Here is an 18,629-nt window from a genome sequence, read left to right on the forward strand (position 1 = left end):
AGATAGCAGAGAACAAGCTAATAAGGTGAAACATCACATTATAAAGGTGACCCTGAAAAAGTGTCTTCCATCTTGAGGGCAACTCATGGAGTTCAGTACGAAAGAAGAAAGTTGGAAAGGGTTTAAGTACTAAGACTAGTAAGCACTAAAACCGGCCTACTGTGCGACGACAAATACTTTGGATTTCACTCTAAAAGCAATGAGGATCCATGGAAGACTTTCAATAAAGTATAACTGATGAAAGTACACAGCAAAAATGTATCAGATTTGTTTAATTTGTTATTTGGTTTATTGTACTATATAATCCGAGGTGACTAAATACACTTTCAATTTTCTACTCAATTGTATATGATTTATCACACATGATATTATAGTATTTAGTATTGCTGCTAGAAATGTAATTAAATGTCATCACTTTGGGGCAATTTAATTCGAAATTGAATGCCACATTAAATGTATTCATCACTGTTGTCTTGCTATTTTTTCTTTTTACTAAGGGATAAAAAATTCTCAAATTCTCAAAAATATCACATTAAAGCAATAAAAATGTGTTTTAATTTCTAATTTTTGAAATAGGTGATTATTAAATTAATATTATACTTGGCAAAAAAGTCAGTGCAGGGCTGAGGTCAAAGATGACCCTTTATTTGAAAAGGTTTTTAAGCTTCCAAAGCAAAGGGCATTTCAACCATTCTTTCAGGGACCACTACAACCTCAGTATACACTGAAAGGAACAAGTGGGCAGAAGGTGGGTCTGAATGTGTCCTATGGTCATGTTCAAAGGTTTCTTATGGCTGTGTCAGCTTCAAAAGGCACAGAAGATACTCGCGCCACACACCCCCAAGTCGTCTCCATTGGCTGGGCTTGACAAAGACAAACTTCTTTCCCCCAAGAATAAAATTGGGAAGAAGACTTCATTTTTTCATTATTAATTCAGTACATTAGTTTTCAATACCTATTAGGTACCAGGCTGTCTCCCAGAGATGCAAGAACTTTAACTCCCAAATCATGCTACACGTTTCAGACGTGATTCTCCCATGGGTCTCTCTGGTCAGCCCAATCAGAGATGACCTCCCATGCTTCCATCATCTCAGCTTCTGATTCATTCTTCTCTTAGAGCTCCCAGCTCAGATACCACAAGGTGAACTTGGCTTTGCACTTAGTACTTTGTATCTGGAAAAGTCACCCTCCTTACCATATCTCTATTTTCCTCATATATAAAATGGAATTATTTACATGAGGAAGAACAGATGTATTCCCATTTTATAGATGCAGTAACTGAAATTCAGAGAAGTTACATAGCTTACCTGAAGCTACAAAATTAATCAAATGAATTCTGAAACTCTAAGTCCTGTCTATTTTCTATTACACTTCCTGCAACATCAAATCTAAGAGAGTTGTAAAAAAGTTATATTGTAATACATACCTGCTTCATGAATCTCTTCCTTTCCAGTATATGAGGAGAACACCTGCCTAGAGAACTTATACTGTTGTTCTCGAAAATTGTTTTGCAAGTAGTCCATCAACATGACATACCCAGACTGCTGCATTGTAAGAACTTCACAGAACACGGCCAACTGGAAACAAGACCAAAGAGTTTAACACTGCTGCTTCGAAGGCTTCAGTACACAATTTAAGCAGGTATTCTTGAAAAGCATTCCTTGAAATGACTTCCAATCATTTTAATTTCCAAAATTACCTGGCTTTCAGAGATGCTCACTGTATCTTTAAAAACAATCCACTCAACAGTGTCTGTACAGGGAGGAGATGTCAGGGAGCCATTGTAACTGTAATACTTGTCAGTTGAGTTTGGCAGAAGGTTCAGCAATATGAATGGATCTAAGGCAGCCTGTTTCCCTGCAAAGTAATAATACATATCTCAGTTGGAATCCCAACAATGGAACTCGACTGTTAAATGCTTTCATGAAACAGACACAGACTTTGCCATGTACTTAATCAGCACTAAAATTTTTTAAAAGATTTATTTATTTATTTGAGAAGTAGCGTTACAGAGAAAGGCAGAGACAGAGAAAAAGGTCTTCCATCCAATGGTTCACTTCCCAAATGGCTGCAATGGCGGGAGCTGGACCTATCTGAAGCCAGGAGCCAGGAGCTTCTTCTGGGTCTCCTATGCTGGTGCAGGGGCCCAAGCACTTGGGACATCTTTTACTGCTTTCCCAGGGCAAAGCAGAGAGCTGGATTGGAAGAGAAACAGCTGGGACTCGAATTGGTACCCATATGGGATGCTGGTGCTTCAGGTGGCGGCTTTACCTGCTACAACACAGCGCCAGCTTCAGCACTGAATTTTAAAGAACATTTCAGGAATATTCAAAATATGGAATCATCCTAGTTGTTCATCACCAGATGAATGGATAAAGAAAATGTTATATGCGTATATACAAAATGGAATATTACTCAGTAATAAAAATGAAATCTTGTCATTCACAGCAAAATGGATGCAATTGGAAGGCATCCAACATGTTAAGTGAAATAAGGCAGGCACAGAAACTTAAAAAATATCTTCAAGCCAGCGCCGCGGCTCACTAGGCTAATCCTCCACCTTGCGGCGCCGGCACACCAGGTTCTAGTCCCGGTCGGGGCACCGATCCTGTCCCGGTTGCCCCTCTTCCAGGCCAGCTCTCTGCTGTGGCCAGGGAGTGCAGTGGAGGATGTCCCAAGTCCTTGGGCCCTGCACCCCATGGGAGACCAGGAGAAGCACCTGGTTCCTGCCATCGGATCAGCACGGTGCGCCGGCCGCAGCGCGCTACCGCGGCGGCCATTGGAGGGTGAACCAACGGCAAAGGAAGACCTTTCTCTCTGTCTCTCTCTCTCTCACTATCCACTCTGCCTGTCAAAAAGAAAATATATATCTTCAATCTGAACACAGAATAATAATTACTAGAAGCTGGGGATAGTAAAAGGTGGAACAACCTATACCAAATCAGAGTTAGATCAAAGTGGTAGTTCCTAATGTTACACTACATAGTGAGGTGACTACAATTCACAGTAACCTATTATTTATTGTATGAGCAAATGAAAGAAAGGAGCACCAAGGCTCCATTGCTTTATAGTAATGTCAAGGAAGGGGAAATATTGATTATCATGTTTTGATAAGTACACATTGTATACATGCACTGAAATGTCACACTGTAGCCAATAAATATGTACAATTATTGATATTAAAATGTTTTAATAAATGGTAATAAGTGTAAATGTCCTATCAGTTACATATATTACTATAGTATTGGGCTTCAATTAGTTTATGAAAAATGTGTATTATGAAAACATGCACGTATTCAAAAATTTCTTGCACCAAAAAAACTTAGGTTTTAATTCCATTTTTCTAAGAGTGTTTGAAGTACCTTTCCTTACCTTTAAAAACCTCAAAATACTGAATAGAATATTTTACATGTAAAAGATATTCAGACATATTATTATCTCAATAAATCTAGTCCTATCATTTGATAAAACTCAATTCCAGTTCATGGAGAACAAAATCAATACTTCAGATGAAGATGATCTTCAAAAGCCCCTAATGACATCATATTTAGAATATATTATTTAAAGCTTTTCCCCAGAGATCAAGAATGAGGTGAGGATATCCTGCTACCACCACGTTTGCTTAACATTGAACTGGAGAACCAGGCCAGTGCTTAAGTAAGCAAAAGACACAAAACTCAGCAGGCTTGCACTGGAAGAACTCATACTCCCACAATTTTCAAGTAACATTACTATATATGCAAAATAGTGAAAAGAATTTACTAGTAGAATTCATAAGTGAGTTTAGCAAAGTCACTGCCTATAAGATCAGCATACAAAAGCAATGATACATTCTGCGAACCAATATCAAACAATAGAAAATGAAATTTGGCAACTCATGACTAGAGCCTAGGGAGATTACTGACGCCATAAACAAGAGTGTCAAATTGTTAAGTCAGCAACAGGAGTCACTGTGTACTTACATCCCATGTGGGATCTGTCCTTAATGTGTTGTCTAATGTGTAGTGATGCTATAACTAGTACTGAAACAGTATTTTTACACTTTGTATTTCTGTGTGGGTGCAAACTGATGAAATCTTTACTAATTATATACAGAATCGATCTTCTGTATATAAAGATAATTGGAAATGAAAAAAAAACCTGGTGTTAAATTGGAAATGGCATAGAAAATTAATTTAAAAAAATATTATGTAGGATCTCTGTCTTTAATGTGCTGTACACTGTTATTTAATGCTATAACTAGTACTCAAACAGTATTTTTTTCACTTTGTGTTGCTATATGGGGGCAAACTGTTGAAATCTTTACTTAATATATACTAAACTGATCTTCTGTATATAAAGAGAATTGAAAATGAATCTTGATGTGAATGGAAGGGGAGAGGGAGCGGGAAAGGGGAGGGTTGCAGGTGGGAGGGAAGTTATGGGAGGGTGGAAGCCATTGTAATCCATAAGCTGTACTTTGGAAATTTATATTCATTAAATAAATGTTTAATAAATGAAAAAAATTAAAATTAAAAAAATAAAAAAAAAGAAAATGAAATTTTAAACACAATGACTTAAAATAGAAACAAAAGCTAATACTTGCAAGTAAATCTAACATACCATACGTAAAACATTTCTTTAGAGAATTAAGTTAAAACCTTAAAATGGAGAGAAGTACCATATTTAACAGGTTGGAAGATTCAGTGTTGTGAAGGTTTTGATTTTCTCTAAATTGATTTATGGAATCAATGAAATTTTAAGCAAAACGCCAGAAGTGTGTGTGTGTGTGTGTGTTTGTGTGTTAACTGAGATGCTGATTTTAAAATTATGAAAAATTACATTAAAATGCTGGAGAATTTTTATTACCAAGTAGGAAAACCTGCCACATAAAGCTTAGACATCATGATAGTGAGATATTTGTGCAAAAATAGACAGTACAGTGCAAGGGAATAAGATCTCAAACCCACACAGATGTGGTTACTTGACTGATGACAATAATTACCATACAGTGTGGAATGATGACTTCTCAATAAACAGGACTGCATCAATCGGATATCCTTATGTAAAAAAGTGAATTCTGATTCCTTGTTTTACACCACAAATACAAGTCAATTCTACATAACTTACAGGTTTAAAAGTGAATGGAATAATAATGCTTTTAGAAGAAAACATAAACTTATTTTCACAATCTTAGGATGGGTTGAGAGTTCTAAAATGACAAAAAGTGATACTCCTAATAGGAAAACTGGTAAGTTTTAGTACATGGAAATAAAAATTTATTCAATAGTCACTATTAAGGAAGTAAAGGGAAAGAGTGGAAAATGCATTCTGGGTTCAAATTACAGATAAATTTATGAGGAGAGATTTATTCTTAGTTATGTACATGTTGATTTCTTCATTTATATATGAAATTGCATCCAGATTAGATAACTCCTGTGCAAAAATTAGTATCACGTTCTTAAATAGCCCATCTAAGCTTTAGAACACTAAAACAATTCAAGTAAATCTATCTCCTTGAATAGTCCTGTTTTTATTTTTGTGTCTTTTCAAGAGAAAATACCAGAATATGTTGCCCTTTGCTACTTATTTGTGTACCAGCACCCTGCTTACCAGGTGAGATCTGTTTGTCTTAATTTTCTCATCCTCCTAACTACACAGGTCAATGCATGTCCTCTGCCCTGTCTAGATTTAAATAAGACATAGTTCTGAGCGGGGCTTTTGGCTCAGTGATTAAGATACCACTTGGGACATCCACATCCCACATTAGAGTGCCTGGATAAAAGTCCAAGTTTGGGGGGCCTGCACTGTGGCTCAGCAGGTTAACATCCTAGCCTGAAGCGCCGGCATCCCATCTGGGCAGCGGTTCAAGACCTAGCTGCTCCACTTCCATTCCAGCTCTCTGCTATGGCCTGGGAAAGCAGAAGAAGATGGCCCAAGTGGCCCCTGTACCCATGTGGGAGACCAGGAGGAAGCTCCTGGCTTCAGATCGGCGCAGCTCCGACCGTTGTGGCCAACTGGGGAGTGAACCAGCGGATGGAAGACCTCTCTCTTGCTCTCGCTCGCTCTCTCCTCCTCTCCTCTCTCTGTGTAACTCTGACTTTCAAATAAAAAAAAAGTCCCAGTTTGGTTCCTGATTCTAGCTTCCTGCTAATGTGTATCCTGGGGGCAGCAAGTGATGGCTCAAGTACATGGATCCCTGCCACCCATGTGGAAAATATAGACTGCATTCTCACTCACCTCTTGGCTTCAGTTTGGCTCAACCCCAGCTGCTGCAGCCTGTGGGGGAGTGAACCAGTGGATAGAAGATCTCTTCATGTGTGTCTCTCCTTTTCAAATAAATAATTTTAAAAACAGCTATTGAAGCCACTTTAGCCATAGCAAAATATCCCATCCCCACCCCATAGAAGTAGATGCACCCTTACTTGAATTATCTGGGAGGTTTAAAATAATGCAGTGCTCTAGACCTTATCCTACATCATTTGAGCTAAAGTCTCTAGTAGTGGGGGCTGGGCATGTGAATTGTTTAAAGCCTCAGGTAATGAAAACATGCATTCAAGATTGAAAACCCCATGAAAATTAAGTCTTTGCAAAACTGTAGTGTTTTAGAATCACCCTTCCATTTCATAAAACAAAATAACTGGAACAAATGACATTAATATTCTATTCCAGCTCTAAAGTCTATGAAGATTAGACATGCCCAGGATTTCTATTTAAAAGTTCAAATATTAAATATTAATTTTCTACAATACAGAAACTTTTGTAGAACAAGGGTTACTAAAATAATTAAAGAAGTACTGCTTCCAGCCTGAATTAAATGGTTGAATCTTAGAAATAAAAATCTATTTGACTGAATTGATAGTGTCCTGTAGTACAAACTAAAGGTAGTTTTAATTCATTAGAAAGTTTATGAATTTGTTGAACTAATTGGTAACTTCTTAAAGTATGTCCTCATCTCCTCTAATATTGATTATCAGAATTCAGAGTTAATTCCAGTTCTTAGAAACAAAAAAAAATCCTTATTTTTAATTGGTGAATATTTTCTAATTTCAGATTTATGTTTTTAATATATGAACATTTTTGTTATTAATTAACTTCCTTTTTAACCATGGATGGATTATGATTGTTTCATTGTTGGCTGAAGACAAAAGGTATCACACAAATATTTTGCAGAAATGTGGGCATAACGAACATAACTAAGAAGCCAGTATTGACTTAGGTAGGTAATGTATTGACATCAGAAAAGCTGGAGGCCAAAAAAGGGAAAGCAGAAGTGAGACCTGAGTACGGGTGGTGAGAAAGAGAATTTTCTTTCAATCAGGAAAAGTTAAGAGAAAGGAGAAAAGAATAATAAGAAACAGAGTTTGATTTTCCCTTTCCTGTCCCCAGCACGGAATCCACTCTTACTGCTTCAGACCTCACTAGCACTCTGCAGGTCTCTCCTGCAGACATGCTAACTATGTTTACTAGAAGCTTTTGCTGTAATTTACACACATCCTAAACCTCTGTTCTAGATATTACAAGACTTCTCAACTACAGTAGCACCTTTCAATTGCATTACCATTTTCTTTTTAAAAAAATGTATACTTACTTATGAGAGAGAAAGAAAGACAGCAAGTAATTTCTTTCATTGATTTACTCCCCAAATGCACACAACAGCTGGGACTGATCTAAGGTGAACGCCAGGAGCCACTTTTGTCTCTTAATAAAAATACTGGAAACAAACAACTGCCTATATTTTATTTTTATTTATTATTAATATAAAGATAACAGATTTCATACATTCCATAGGTACAGTTCCAAGAAGACAACCACACTTACCCCCCACCTCCCCTCTCTTCCTTTCATCAGCCTTTGTAAAGACTACCTTAATTAACCACTAACCATAATATTCAACAAGAAAAAAGTAGGAAGACCACAGTTCCACAGGGGTATAAACTAGGGCTAAAAATGGCAATTATATCACAAAATGTCTTTCATTCATATACATTTTTGTATTCTACATAAACTGCCACATATCAGAGAGGATATATATTTGTGGGTTTTTTTTGATACTGGCTCATTGTACTAAGCATAATGGTTTCCAGTTGCATCTATTTTGTACAAAAGATGGGATTTCATTCCCTTTTATGACTGAGTAGCATTCTATAGTTTGTATGTACACTACATTTTCTTTATCTAATCATCAGTTGATGGACACCTGGGTTGATTCCCTATCTTAGCTATTGTGAATTGAGAGACAATAAACGTGGTGATAGAAATAACTATTTCATATGCTGATTTAATTTCATTTGGGTAAATTCCCAGAAGTGGAATGGTTGGGTCATATGGTAGATTTATTTTCAAATTTCTGAGGAATTTCCATACTGTCTACCATAATGGTTGTACTAGTTATATTTTTAACAAGATAGACTTTGTAATCTGAATGGTGAATGAAGTATATTATTTTTGATAATTCATATTATATGGAGAATATGGAACAAGATTTGGAAGTTTTAAATTGTGATATAAAGACAAGAGTTGCCTTCAGTCCTGAGATTCCTCACAGCGAAGTCTGCTGTCCAATTAGAGGAAACCTTCAGTTTATAGGCACTACAAGATCTTCAGACTCTCAAATGAGACTAGCTGTCATTCAAGAATTCTGAAAATAGAAACTTTGAGCTCTCAGGGAACTTAATTTATTTAGTTTGGGCAGATCTTACCTTACAAGCACTCAAACCAAACTGACAAGTATCCAAAGAAGTGTTTTAAAGCACAGGACTAATACAAGTGTCTACAGTATGGTGAAAGATGTTGTGGATGGACTGCTATATAAATTCTGGTACTACCACCAACCAAGTGGATGGCCTTAAGTATTCTTGCTGTGTTTATTAAAATATTAGCTATGTAGCGGGATGAGTTGATAGGATAGTCAGACTTGGGTTTTGGTGAAGAAGAGATAGGGAGCTGGTGCTCAGGGAACTTCCTAGAGAGAAGACAGAGAGCAGACTAGTATCTTCCTCAGTCCAAGAACCAATTAGTTCTGCTTCCAAATTAAGACCAAGAATATAGGCAGAATACTGCTACTTGGGAATCCACATTCTCAGGAGGGCATTATGTGGGAGCAGTGCCTCTCACAATGGCTTGCAGTCAAAAGGCATTAACACGGAAGCTTTAGTCAAAAGCATGAGCAAATTTGTCCTTATGCTCGTATGAGTCCCCTCGCAGAGACCGGCAGAAATAACTGAGGAGAATCTGAGAGAAAGCAGCAAAGGTCTCAGAGTGTTTTAAGTCAGGGTTAACAACCCAGTGTTACCATCACTTTCATTGTCCCCACAGGCCAGTGCAAGGCCTGTGAATAGTCAGATCTCTAGGTCTGGACAGAATCCATTCTCTGACTCAACCAGGGGGAAATCAAGTGTGGTTTACAGCATTCAGCGCTGATTTTGCAAGCCAGGTGAATGGAGGGAAATACCAGCTTCCTCTTGCATTGACTGTACCTTTCCAAAAAAAAAAAAAAAAAAAAAAAGAAAAAGAAAGCTGCCCTGCATGGGTTCACATATTGCTGACTACTAAAAAGTTTGCTCTATTCAGATCTTCACATGCATTTGACAATGATGAATCAACTGGAGTCCAGGTTTCTGCTCTCAAGCAAAGGATCTACAGGAGTCTTGTTTCTGATTTCAAATTTTGCAGCTTCCCACAGAGGAACAATCTTCATTTTATTTCTAACTCAGGGCTATATTAATACCTTGTGTGTGGGTGCATAGTAAAAATAAAATAACAGTAATAACAAATTTGCAGTCTGTGGTCAATGTTGTTAAAAGCATCTGCTGTGACAAATTTTAAGATCCATGAGACAGCAGATGGAGCAATAGCAAAGCATACTGTATCTTGTTCTATGTAAGCACATTCATTTTTGCCAAAAAAATTCTTACCTTGTCATAGTGCTGAAACAAAAGACTTATCAAGGAAAATATTAGGGACTGAATTTTCATTTGAGTAATAAAGCTTTTTACACTTTAAAACATGATTTCTATAAAATCAACTTATTTCAGATTAGAGGTTACAGTCTTTAAGATATGGTGCAAACTGTTGAAACCTTTATACTAAATTGATCTTCTATATATAAAGAGAATTGAAAATGAATCTTGATGCAAATGGAAAGGGAGAGGGAGCGGGAGAGGGGAGGGTTGCGGGTGGGAGGGAAGTTATGGGAGGGGGAAGCCATTGTAATCCATAAGCTGTACACTGGAAATTTATATTCATTAAATAAAAGTTAAAAAAAAGATATGTAAAATACAGAAACAGAATAGGTAAATATATCTTATATGCATGGTGTAATTAGATTATTTTCAAGAATAAATAGAAAACTTTAACTTGCTTACTAGTCATGTTAATATGTTGGGTCAAAAAATTTTGAGAAATATCTCTCTAACAGTGAGAAATGTACAAATCATCAACTGTGAAAAAAATCAGAGATTGCTCCCTTTAAAAATTATATTACTTTTTCACATTTTAGAAAAAGTGGTTTTCATCACATTGTACTAATTTGTAAGTATCCAAAGAAGAATCTTGAATAAAAATATTTCTCTAACTAGCTTACCAAAACGACTAACATTCTCGACTCCATCAATAATTGCTTTGTAATCCAAATTTTCTTCTATTCCAACCTGTTGAGAAGAATATTACAAAAATAGGATAAGATACTTGATTCTTCAATAAACATATGAATACTAATGAATTCCATTTTAAGTATTCAAAAATAATGTGTTCCTAACACACACCTTTTTTTTCACAGCAAGATAAAAACAAATAAAACAGACAAAAAGCAGATGTCTCTTAATGTTTTCTACCAAGAAAGTAAATGTTAAAATGCTGTGATTCAGTTACTGCTATATACTTATGATGCCTTGTACATAGAAATAGGCAAAATATTGTAGAAAAGTTTGCTCCAGTTGGAAGAAAACTACCCAGTTCCTCTCTATACACACCAGCTGAGGGGTCATCTTTTTTTTTTTTTTTTTTTTTGAAGATGACCTCCAATTATCATTCCCATTGTAAGATTTTCTATTTGTTAGAAAGTATAAGAAGTTTTCAAAAAGTTCATGAAAGAGGCGTTTTATCAAAACACGATGCATGGATTTCCAAAATTTTTGCCCCCCCCCCATTAAACTTATCTACTAATTCTACCTTTCCATGAATTTTTGAAGGACTTTTATGTCTTGACATTTCACAACAATATTTAATGTGATTAAAACAGGAATTAAGATAGCATCAAATCTATATATAACAATTACCTCAAATAAAATGGACAAAGCTCTTATCTTCCCTTTTCCTTTAACAGCTTCCTCAAAACTTGAAAATCGGTCCACATCAAAGCAGTAGATTTGCATCTATAAATGTAACAATGACAGCTTCAATATATACAAAGGCTTTATAAAATTTAACAGATACCTAATAGGACAACTGGCCAATTAAGTAAATTCTATTTGGAAAATCCTATCAACTTTATAAATCTAAATTCTGTACATTTTAAAATATTTTATACATTATAGGCACACACAACTTCATTTACTATCATTTGTAATTCTTCAGCGAGGATAGTAATAACAAAACTAGGGATCTAGGATAGAAATTACACTTGAGATTACCAATGAACATTGCAGCAATAATTCACTAGAGCAATTACCACATGTAAGAAAGTATCAAAGATTATTTTAACTTTCTTGCTGGAATTTTTTCAAGCATGGGTTTCATTTTTTCTTAATTGTATATGCCTTTATTGATGGTTCCAGAGTTACCAGTTTTGAGTATTAACTGTGCTCAGTTAAAATTAAAATTCTCAAAGACTCTCTATCTTTACCTAAAAATACCCCAAGTTTGAAACGTTGTGTTTTAATTCTCCTCTTCTGCTATGAGACTAAGCCTTGTTCATGTCCACTTTCAATCCACATTTCTCTCTGTCACAACCTCTACTGCCCTCTACAGTTGGGTAATTTTCAGCTTTTGGGCTAGGAGTCCCAGTAACTTGGGGGATAGACCAGTTAATAACTGAGGTAAGAGCAAAGAGCCTCTAAGAAAATTACAGAGATCGATCAGGGCTCTGATGGCAGAAACAGGATCTGAAAAGGACGGCAGTGGCTCCTGCCATCGGTGCCTTTTCAGAAAAGCCTTCTAAGCTGAGCCCTGAATGAGGAGAAGTTTTAGCAGGGTAGGCAGGGACCACTCCAGTAAGGACTGTGAGGTTGTCCTTGCAGTTTGACTGTAAGCGAAATAGAAAGCCAACTGATGTATTGCAGATAACAGGGGTACGGAGGAGGCAGGACTAAGGAGAATGGAAAGAGACTCAACAGGATTAAGATTGGAAAGAGGAAAACTAGTAATTAAAAATCCAAGTAATGGGGCAGGTGTTGGGTGTAGCAGTTAAGATACCACTTGGGACACCCACATCCCATGTTGGAATGCCTGGACACAACACTTTATTCCAATTTCAAGCTAAATCCCTCCCTGGGAGGCATTAGGTGATGGCTTAAGTAGTTGGGTTCCTGCCACCCTTGTGGAAGACCCAGGAGGAATTCATGGATCCTGGCTCTATTTGGTCCAGCTTGCACTTGGTGGTTCAATTAGTAGATGCAATATTTCTGTTTATTTGTTTATCTGCCTTTCAAATAAATCAAAGAATCCAAGTAAGACAATGGTAGCTTGAATATTTTTAAACTTACAACATCCTTTAGGAGCAGAATTGATAACACTTGGTTGTGGGAAGTGGGAGAGAAGAAAAAAAGCAAGATAAGGATGCTCTGTGGGTTCTCCCTTGCACAATTGTCTGCGCAATTAGAATTACAATTGATTTGAACAAATACACAGACAAAACCACTGAGGGATGATTTGGGAGACTTTTGAATAAAACATAAGAGAGTTAGTGCACACATTCTGGAGTGTTTACTTTGATTGCTCAAGAGTTTCTTGTTGATAAGTTTTTTTCTTGATTTTTCCATCTTTGTAAGACAGCCAAACTCTCAGATGTGGTGTTTAATGAGTTGACTTTTATTGCTTTGAAAAACTAAACTTGATAAATGTGCTTTTTCTTTACTTTATACAAATAAAGACATAAATATGAATGTTATAATTCACACTTAAAAAATGCTTTTCAGTTCTTTGAGAGATAATCGTCCACAGTTTTCTTTTTTATTATCAATAACTACTTTGAACTACAAAAGTAGCACAGCTTTATTTTAGGTAATTTAAAAATATGGAGATTTATTTTTGAATATTTATTTTTATCTACTTCAGAGTCAGAGCAACAGAAAGACACAGAGGGAGGGAGGCAGGGGGAGAGAAAGATCTTCCATGCTCCGGTTCACTCCCCAAATGTCTGCAAGCCATAGCTGAGCCAGGCTGAAGCTAAAAGCCCAGAACTCCGTCTGGGTCTCTGTGGATGACACGGACCAAGCACTTGAGTTATCATCTGCTGCCTCCCAGGAGACAGGAGCAGGAAACTGAATCAGAAGAGCCAAGACTGAAACCAGCACTCTGATATGTGAAGTGGGCATCTCAAACAGCAGCTTAGCTCGCTGCACCAGGACATCCATTTCCAATGTAGAGGCTTTAAAGGAGAAAACAGAGGCACCAGTAATGTAACTGTCCAGAGAAAATAACTGTTATTGTTTTCTTAATTTTATCGTAGTAAAAATTCGTTCTCTGTTATAATTCCCCTAATAGTTTTATAAGGCAGGTACTACTTCTATTATGTTAATTTCATAGAAGAGAAATAGAAACTCAGGTAAGTTAAATAAAAAATTTGTACAATGTCATGACATCTAGATGACAACCAATGGGAGCAAGACTAAAATCAAGTTTGTTTTACTCAAATTAGAGTGTAAGTCATTATTTAATTAGGTTTCATGTTTTACAAAATTGGTTATGCTATTTTACATTCTTTCTAAAAGCATTAGTATCTCACAAAGAATCCTTCTTCTTCTTTTTTTTTTTTTTTTTAAGATTCATTTGTTTATTTGAAAGTCAAAGTTAGAGAGAGGCAGAGACAGAGAGAGAGATTGTTCACCCGCTGGTTTGCTCCCCAAGTGACTGCAAGGGCTGGGCCGGGCCAAAGCCAGGAGCTAGGAGATTCTTCCAGGTCTCTCATGTGGGTGCAAGGGCCCAAGCACATGGGCCATCCTCTGCTGCATTTCCCAGACCATTAGCAGGGAGTTGGATCAGAAGTGGAGCAGTTGGGACACAAACTGGAGCCCATATGGGATGCTGGCATTGCAGGCTTCGGCTTTACCCACTATACCACAATGCTGGCCCCAAAATGAACCTTTTGAATGTAAATATATCATTCAAAGACACAACTTTTACAAGACTTATAATAATGTATCCATAAGAATGTATTTAATCATTGCCTTTAGAAAAAACACACAGCTGCTGAATGTTCACCCTGTGAAACAGAGATGTTTCTAGAATGAAACAGTAAACATGGGTAATAATTTTTCCATATTTCAGAAAACTATTTTTGTCTCCATTTTTATACACAACATGTTCAATGAAAAAAGGTAAATTAGGTATGAATAGATTTAAAATTGCTTTAAAAAAGTAAAAGTAAAATGTTTATTATTGTAAATAAAAATTTGCACATATATTTTTTAACATATTTATAATTATATTTCAGACTAAGTTGCTATAAATTGATATGGTGGTATTGAGAATAAAACATTTAAAGTTTTTGGTAAAAACAAGTAAACTGTTTCCCACAAAGCCTACCAATTTAGATTCTCTTTAGAAATTGATGAAAATGTTTATTTCACTGAACACTCATTATTTATTCTATTTTGCAAATTTTAAAACTGGAAAATATCCACATTTAAGCAAAGGAACATTTATCCCATTTTCCCCTTTTTTCATTTATTTACTCATCAAGGTTTATTGATCACCTAGTATCTGGCATTCTGGGGTTACTAGGATTGAAAAATCAGAGATAGGTCTTAAACTGGTTAAGCTTAATCTAATGAAAAAGGCAGATAGTAATCAAGTATTCAAAATATATAACTGCATAAGGTATAAATTTAAATTAAAACAAATCATATTGTGTATAAATAAAATCTTAATGACATAGGAAATGAAATTAAAACTAGTGGAATGACTGACTTACCTCTAGTGGAAATTTTTGTCCTTCTAAACTGTGTTCTGATCCATCAGATGACACATTGCATTTTCCCCAGTGGAAAGTTATCTTGCTTGCTTTGAACACTATGTCTGAAACTCCTCCACTGAGGCGGTAGTCATTCGTGAGATTAATTTCCACTAAAAAACAAACCAAACAACAACAACAAAAAGAAAAAACTTCACATAGGTTGCAATCAAGTTTATAAATTTCAACTAGATTCTCTTTTATTTAAGGTATATTAAGAAAATTATTTATTTGAAAAAATTTAAATACTATTATTTAACTCATCATTTTGGAAGTTCAACATTGTAGTTCTGCACAACATACCTATTGTATCTTATTGCCACAAATATAAACTAAGCCCAGGATCCTAATGATTAATGACTCTTAATTGCAGGAGAGAACCAGTCCACTTGCCCTGCTGGTTTGGTGTCCTGGGATTGCCATTCCTCCAAAGTTCTTTAAGATGTTTGATGGTCATCTTGGGGGATATAGGGGATAAGGAACAGAAGAACCCAAAGAAGAAAAGGCTTCCCCTGGGAGTACTCCACCTCCCTGTCAGCCCATTTCTACTCCTTATCTAGCTGCTGTTCTCCTGTCTCCTTATCCCTTCAAGTATCAGCTCAGGCTTCATCAAGTTCCAGAACCTGTGCTTTGGCTGTGACAAGGAAGACATGGAACCCATTCTTACTGAACGGGTCTTAGTCATCTTATAGTTGAGCCCTCAGTGGCAACCATCAGAATCTTCAATGCCCTTAGTGAGTCTCATATTGGATGCTATCTGACTATATTTTATGAGTCATCTGGAGAATAATGATTCTCTTGGGAGCCTAGTGCAAAATGTTGATGTTTCTCAATTAGATTCAACTAGTTTTTGTTCTACTAGGCAGAAATCACTGTTGGCATTAGAGACTGAATCCAAGGTAACAACCATCCAGGTAAGGATATAAACTTCCATTAAGTATAATAACAATGATCATGACAATCACAGCATAATAATGATAATAATGACAGTCAACATTTGTTTACCACTTACAATGTACCATGCTAATTAATTATATGTATGATCACTTGATCCTCAGATCCTACTTCGTAACTCTTCAAACCTAATAATGCAAATGATAGAACTGCCATACGGTACAGCAGTTCCATCACTGGGTATAGATTCAAAAAACAAGGAAAAGGATAACAAAAGGATGCCTACTCTACTGTTTACAGCAGCACTGCTCACAACAGCTAAGACAGACAATCGGGGCTGGCGCTGTGGTGCAGTGGGTTAACTCTCTGGCCTTTATCGCCGGCATCCCATTTGGGCACCGGTTCTAGTCCCAGCTCTCCTCTTCCAAGCCAGCTCTCTGCTATGGCCTGGGAAAGCAGTACAAGATGGCACAATTCCTTGGACTCCTGCACCTGTGTGGGGGACCTGGAAGAAGCTCCTGGCTTCAGATTAGTGCAGCTCCAGCCGTTGCACACAATTGGGAAGTGAACCATAGGATGGAAGATCTCTTTCTCTCTCTGATCTCCTCTCTCTGTGTTAACTTTGACTTTCAAATAAATAAATAAATAAATCTTTAAAAAAAAGACAATCAACCAAGAGGTCTATCATCAAATGAGCTCTGATAAAGAAATTATGGTACATATACACCATAGACTACTATTCAGCCATACAAAAGAATGCAATCTTTTCATCTTCAGCAAAATGGATGGAACTGGGGGACTTTATGTTAAGTGAAATAAGCTAGATACAGAAAGGCAAATACTACAATGCTCCCTTATAAGTAGGAGATTAAAAAATACCTCAATCTGAACACAGAAGAAACTAGAGGCTGGGAGGCATGAGGGAGTGAATAGAAGGAGCTTAAATGCCAAGTACCAAATCAAAGTCCTATTGAAGGTAGAAGTTCCTAGTGCTACAGAGAATAGTTGGGAAACCACAGCTCACTAAAGCCTTGGAGATTTGCACAAACAACTGAGAAAGAGAAGCTCTAAGCCTTCTCATAAAATAATAGCAAAGAAGGAAGTGTTGATTATTATGTTTTGATCCATACTCATTGTATGCATGAATTGAAATGTCACACAGTAGACTTCAAATAAATACAATTTGGTTAATACATTTTTAAAAGATTTGGGAAAATGTGCTTTTTAATTTAATAATATCACATGTAATAACTTTCTTAATTATGCATTCAACAATAATTATGTCTTTATTACATATCAGGCACTGGTAAAGAAAAATCCCTGTTGTCATGAGATTTGAAATTAAATATTACATTTAAAGGCCGGCGCCGCAGCTCAACAGGCTAATCCTCCACCTAGTGGCGCTGACACACCGGGTTCTAGTCCTGGTCAGGGCACTGGATTCTGTCCTGCTTGCCCCTCTTCCAGGCCAGCTCTCTGCTGTGGCCCAGGGGGGCAGTGGAGGATGGCCCAAGTGCTTGGGCCCTGCACCCCAGGGAGACCAGGATAAGCACCTGGCTCCTGCCTTTGGATCAGTGTGGTGCGCCAGCCGCGGCAGCCATTGGAGGGTGAACCAATGGCAAAGGAAGACCTTTCTCTCTGTCTCTCTCTCTCACTGTCCACTCTGCCTGTCAAAAAAAAATTACATTTAAATAATTATTATTATCTACATATGGAAAGTAGAGAAGAAATTTAGTAATAATAAAACCACCTCAACAGGGCTACTAGTATAGTCTGAAATAATTTTCTAATGTTTGGCCTGTGCTTTTACATAATTCTTGATATATAGTTTTGTTTAAAACATAACATCAAAACAAATATGTAACTTTTTGAAGACCATTCTGTACATGTATTGTTACTGGAAATTACTGTACTATATTTTCCATGTTACTTTTGAAAAGTCTCATAAAATCACTTAAGAGTATTTTTGAATCTTCTATAGAGAAGTATTAGTGATTGACTTTCTTAAATTTCAATTATGGTTCTTCTGTATATAAAGATAATTCAAAATGAATCTTGATGTGAATGGAATGGGAGAGGGAGCGGGAGATGGGAGGGTTGCGGTGGCGGAGAATTTATGGGGGGGGGAGCTATTGTAATCCATAAACTGTACTTTGGAAATTTATATTTACTAAATAAAAGTTAAACAAAATAAATAAAATATACACATCTAACTTAAGAAGGAAAAAAATTCAATTATGGTTGATTACTTTATCCATATCCATTTTTTTTTTTTTTGACAGGCAGAGTGGACAGGGAGAGAGACAGAGAGAAAGGTCTTCCTTTACCGTTGGTTCACCCTCCAATGGCTGCTGCAGCCAGCATGCTGCGGCTGGTGCACCTCACTGATCCGAAGCTAGGAACCAGGAGCTTCTGGTCTCCCATGCGGGTGCAGGGCCCAAGGACTTGGGCCATCCTCCACTGCACTCCTGGGTGACAGCAGAGAGCTGGCCTGGAAGAGGGGCAAGCGGGACAGAATCCGGCGCCCCAACCAGGACTAGAACCTGGTGTGCCAGCGCCGCAGGTGGAGGATTAGCCTAGTGAG

The 18,629-nt window shown here is 36.9% G+C and overlaps 1 protein-coding gene across 1 annotated transcript in view; it reads right to left on the bottom strand.

Annotated features, from left to right (window-relative positions):
- Positions 1-18,629, bottom strand: part of PTPRZ1 (protein tyrosine phosphatase receptor type Z1) — a 137,839-nt gene that overhangs the window by 80,714 nt on the left and 38,496 nt on the right. The window contains exons 4-8 of the mRNA XM_062195317.1: positions 15,113-15,264; positions 11,259-11,354; positions 10,565-10,631; positions 1,700-1,857; positions 1,427-1,577 (exon numbers count right to left, since the gene is read on the bottom strand). Coding sequence (XP_062051301.1) covers positions 1,427-1,577; positions 1,700-1,857; positions 10,565-10,631; positions 11,259-11,354; positions 15,113-15,264 — 624 coding nt within the window. The remainder of the gene's footprint in view (positions 1-1,426; positions 1,578-1,699; positions 1,858-10,564; positions 10,632-11,258; positions 11,355-15,112; positions 15,265-18,629) is intronic.

Source organism: Lepus europaeus, chromosome 1, assembly GCF_033115175.1.
Source record: "Lepus europaeus isolate LE1 chromosome 1, mLepTim1.pri, whole genome shotgun sequence".
Lineage (NCBI taxonomy): Eukaryota > Metazoa > Chordata > Mammalia > Lagomorpha > Leporidae > Lepus > Lepus europaeus.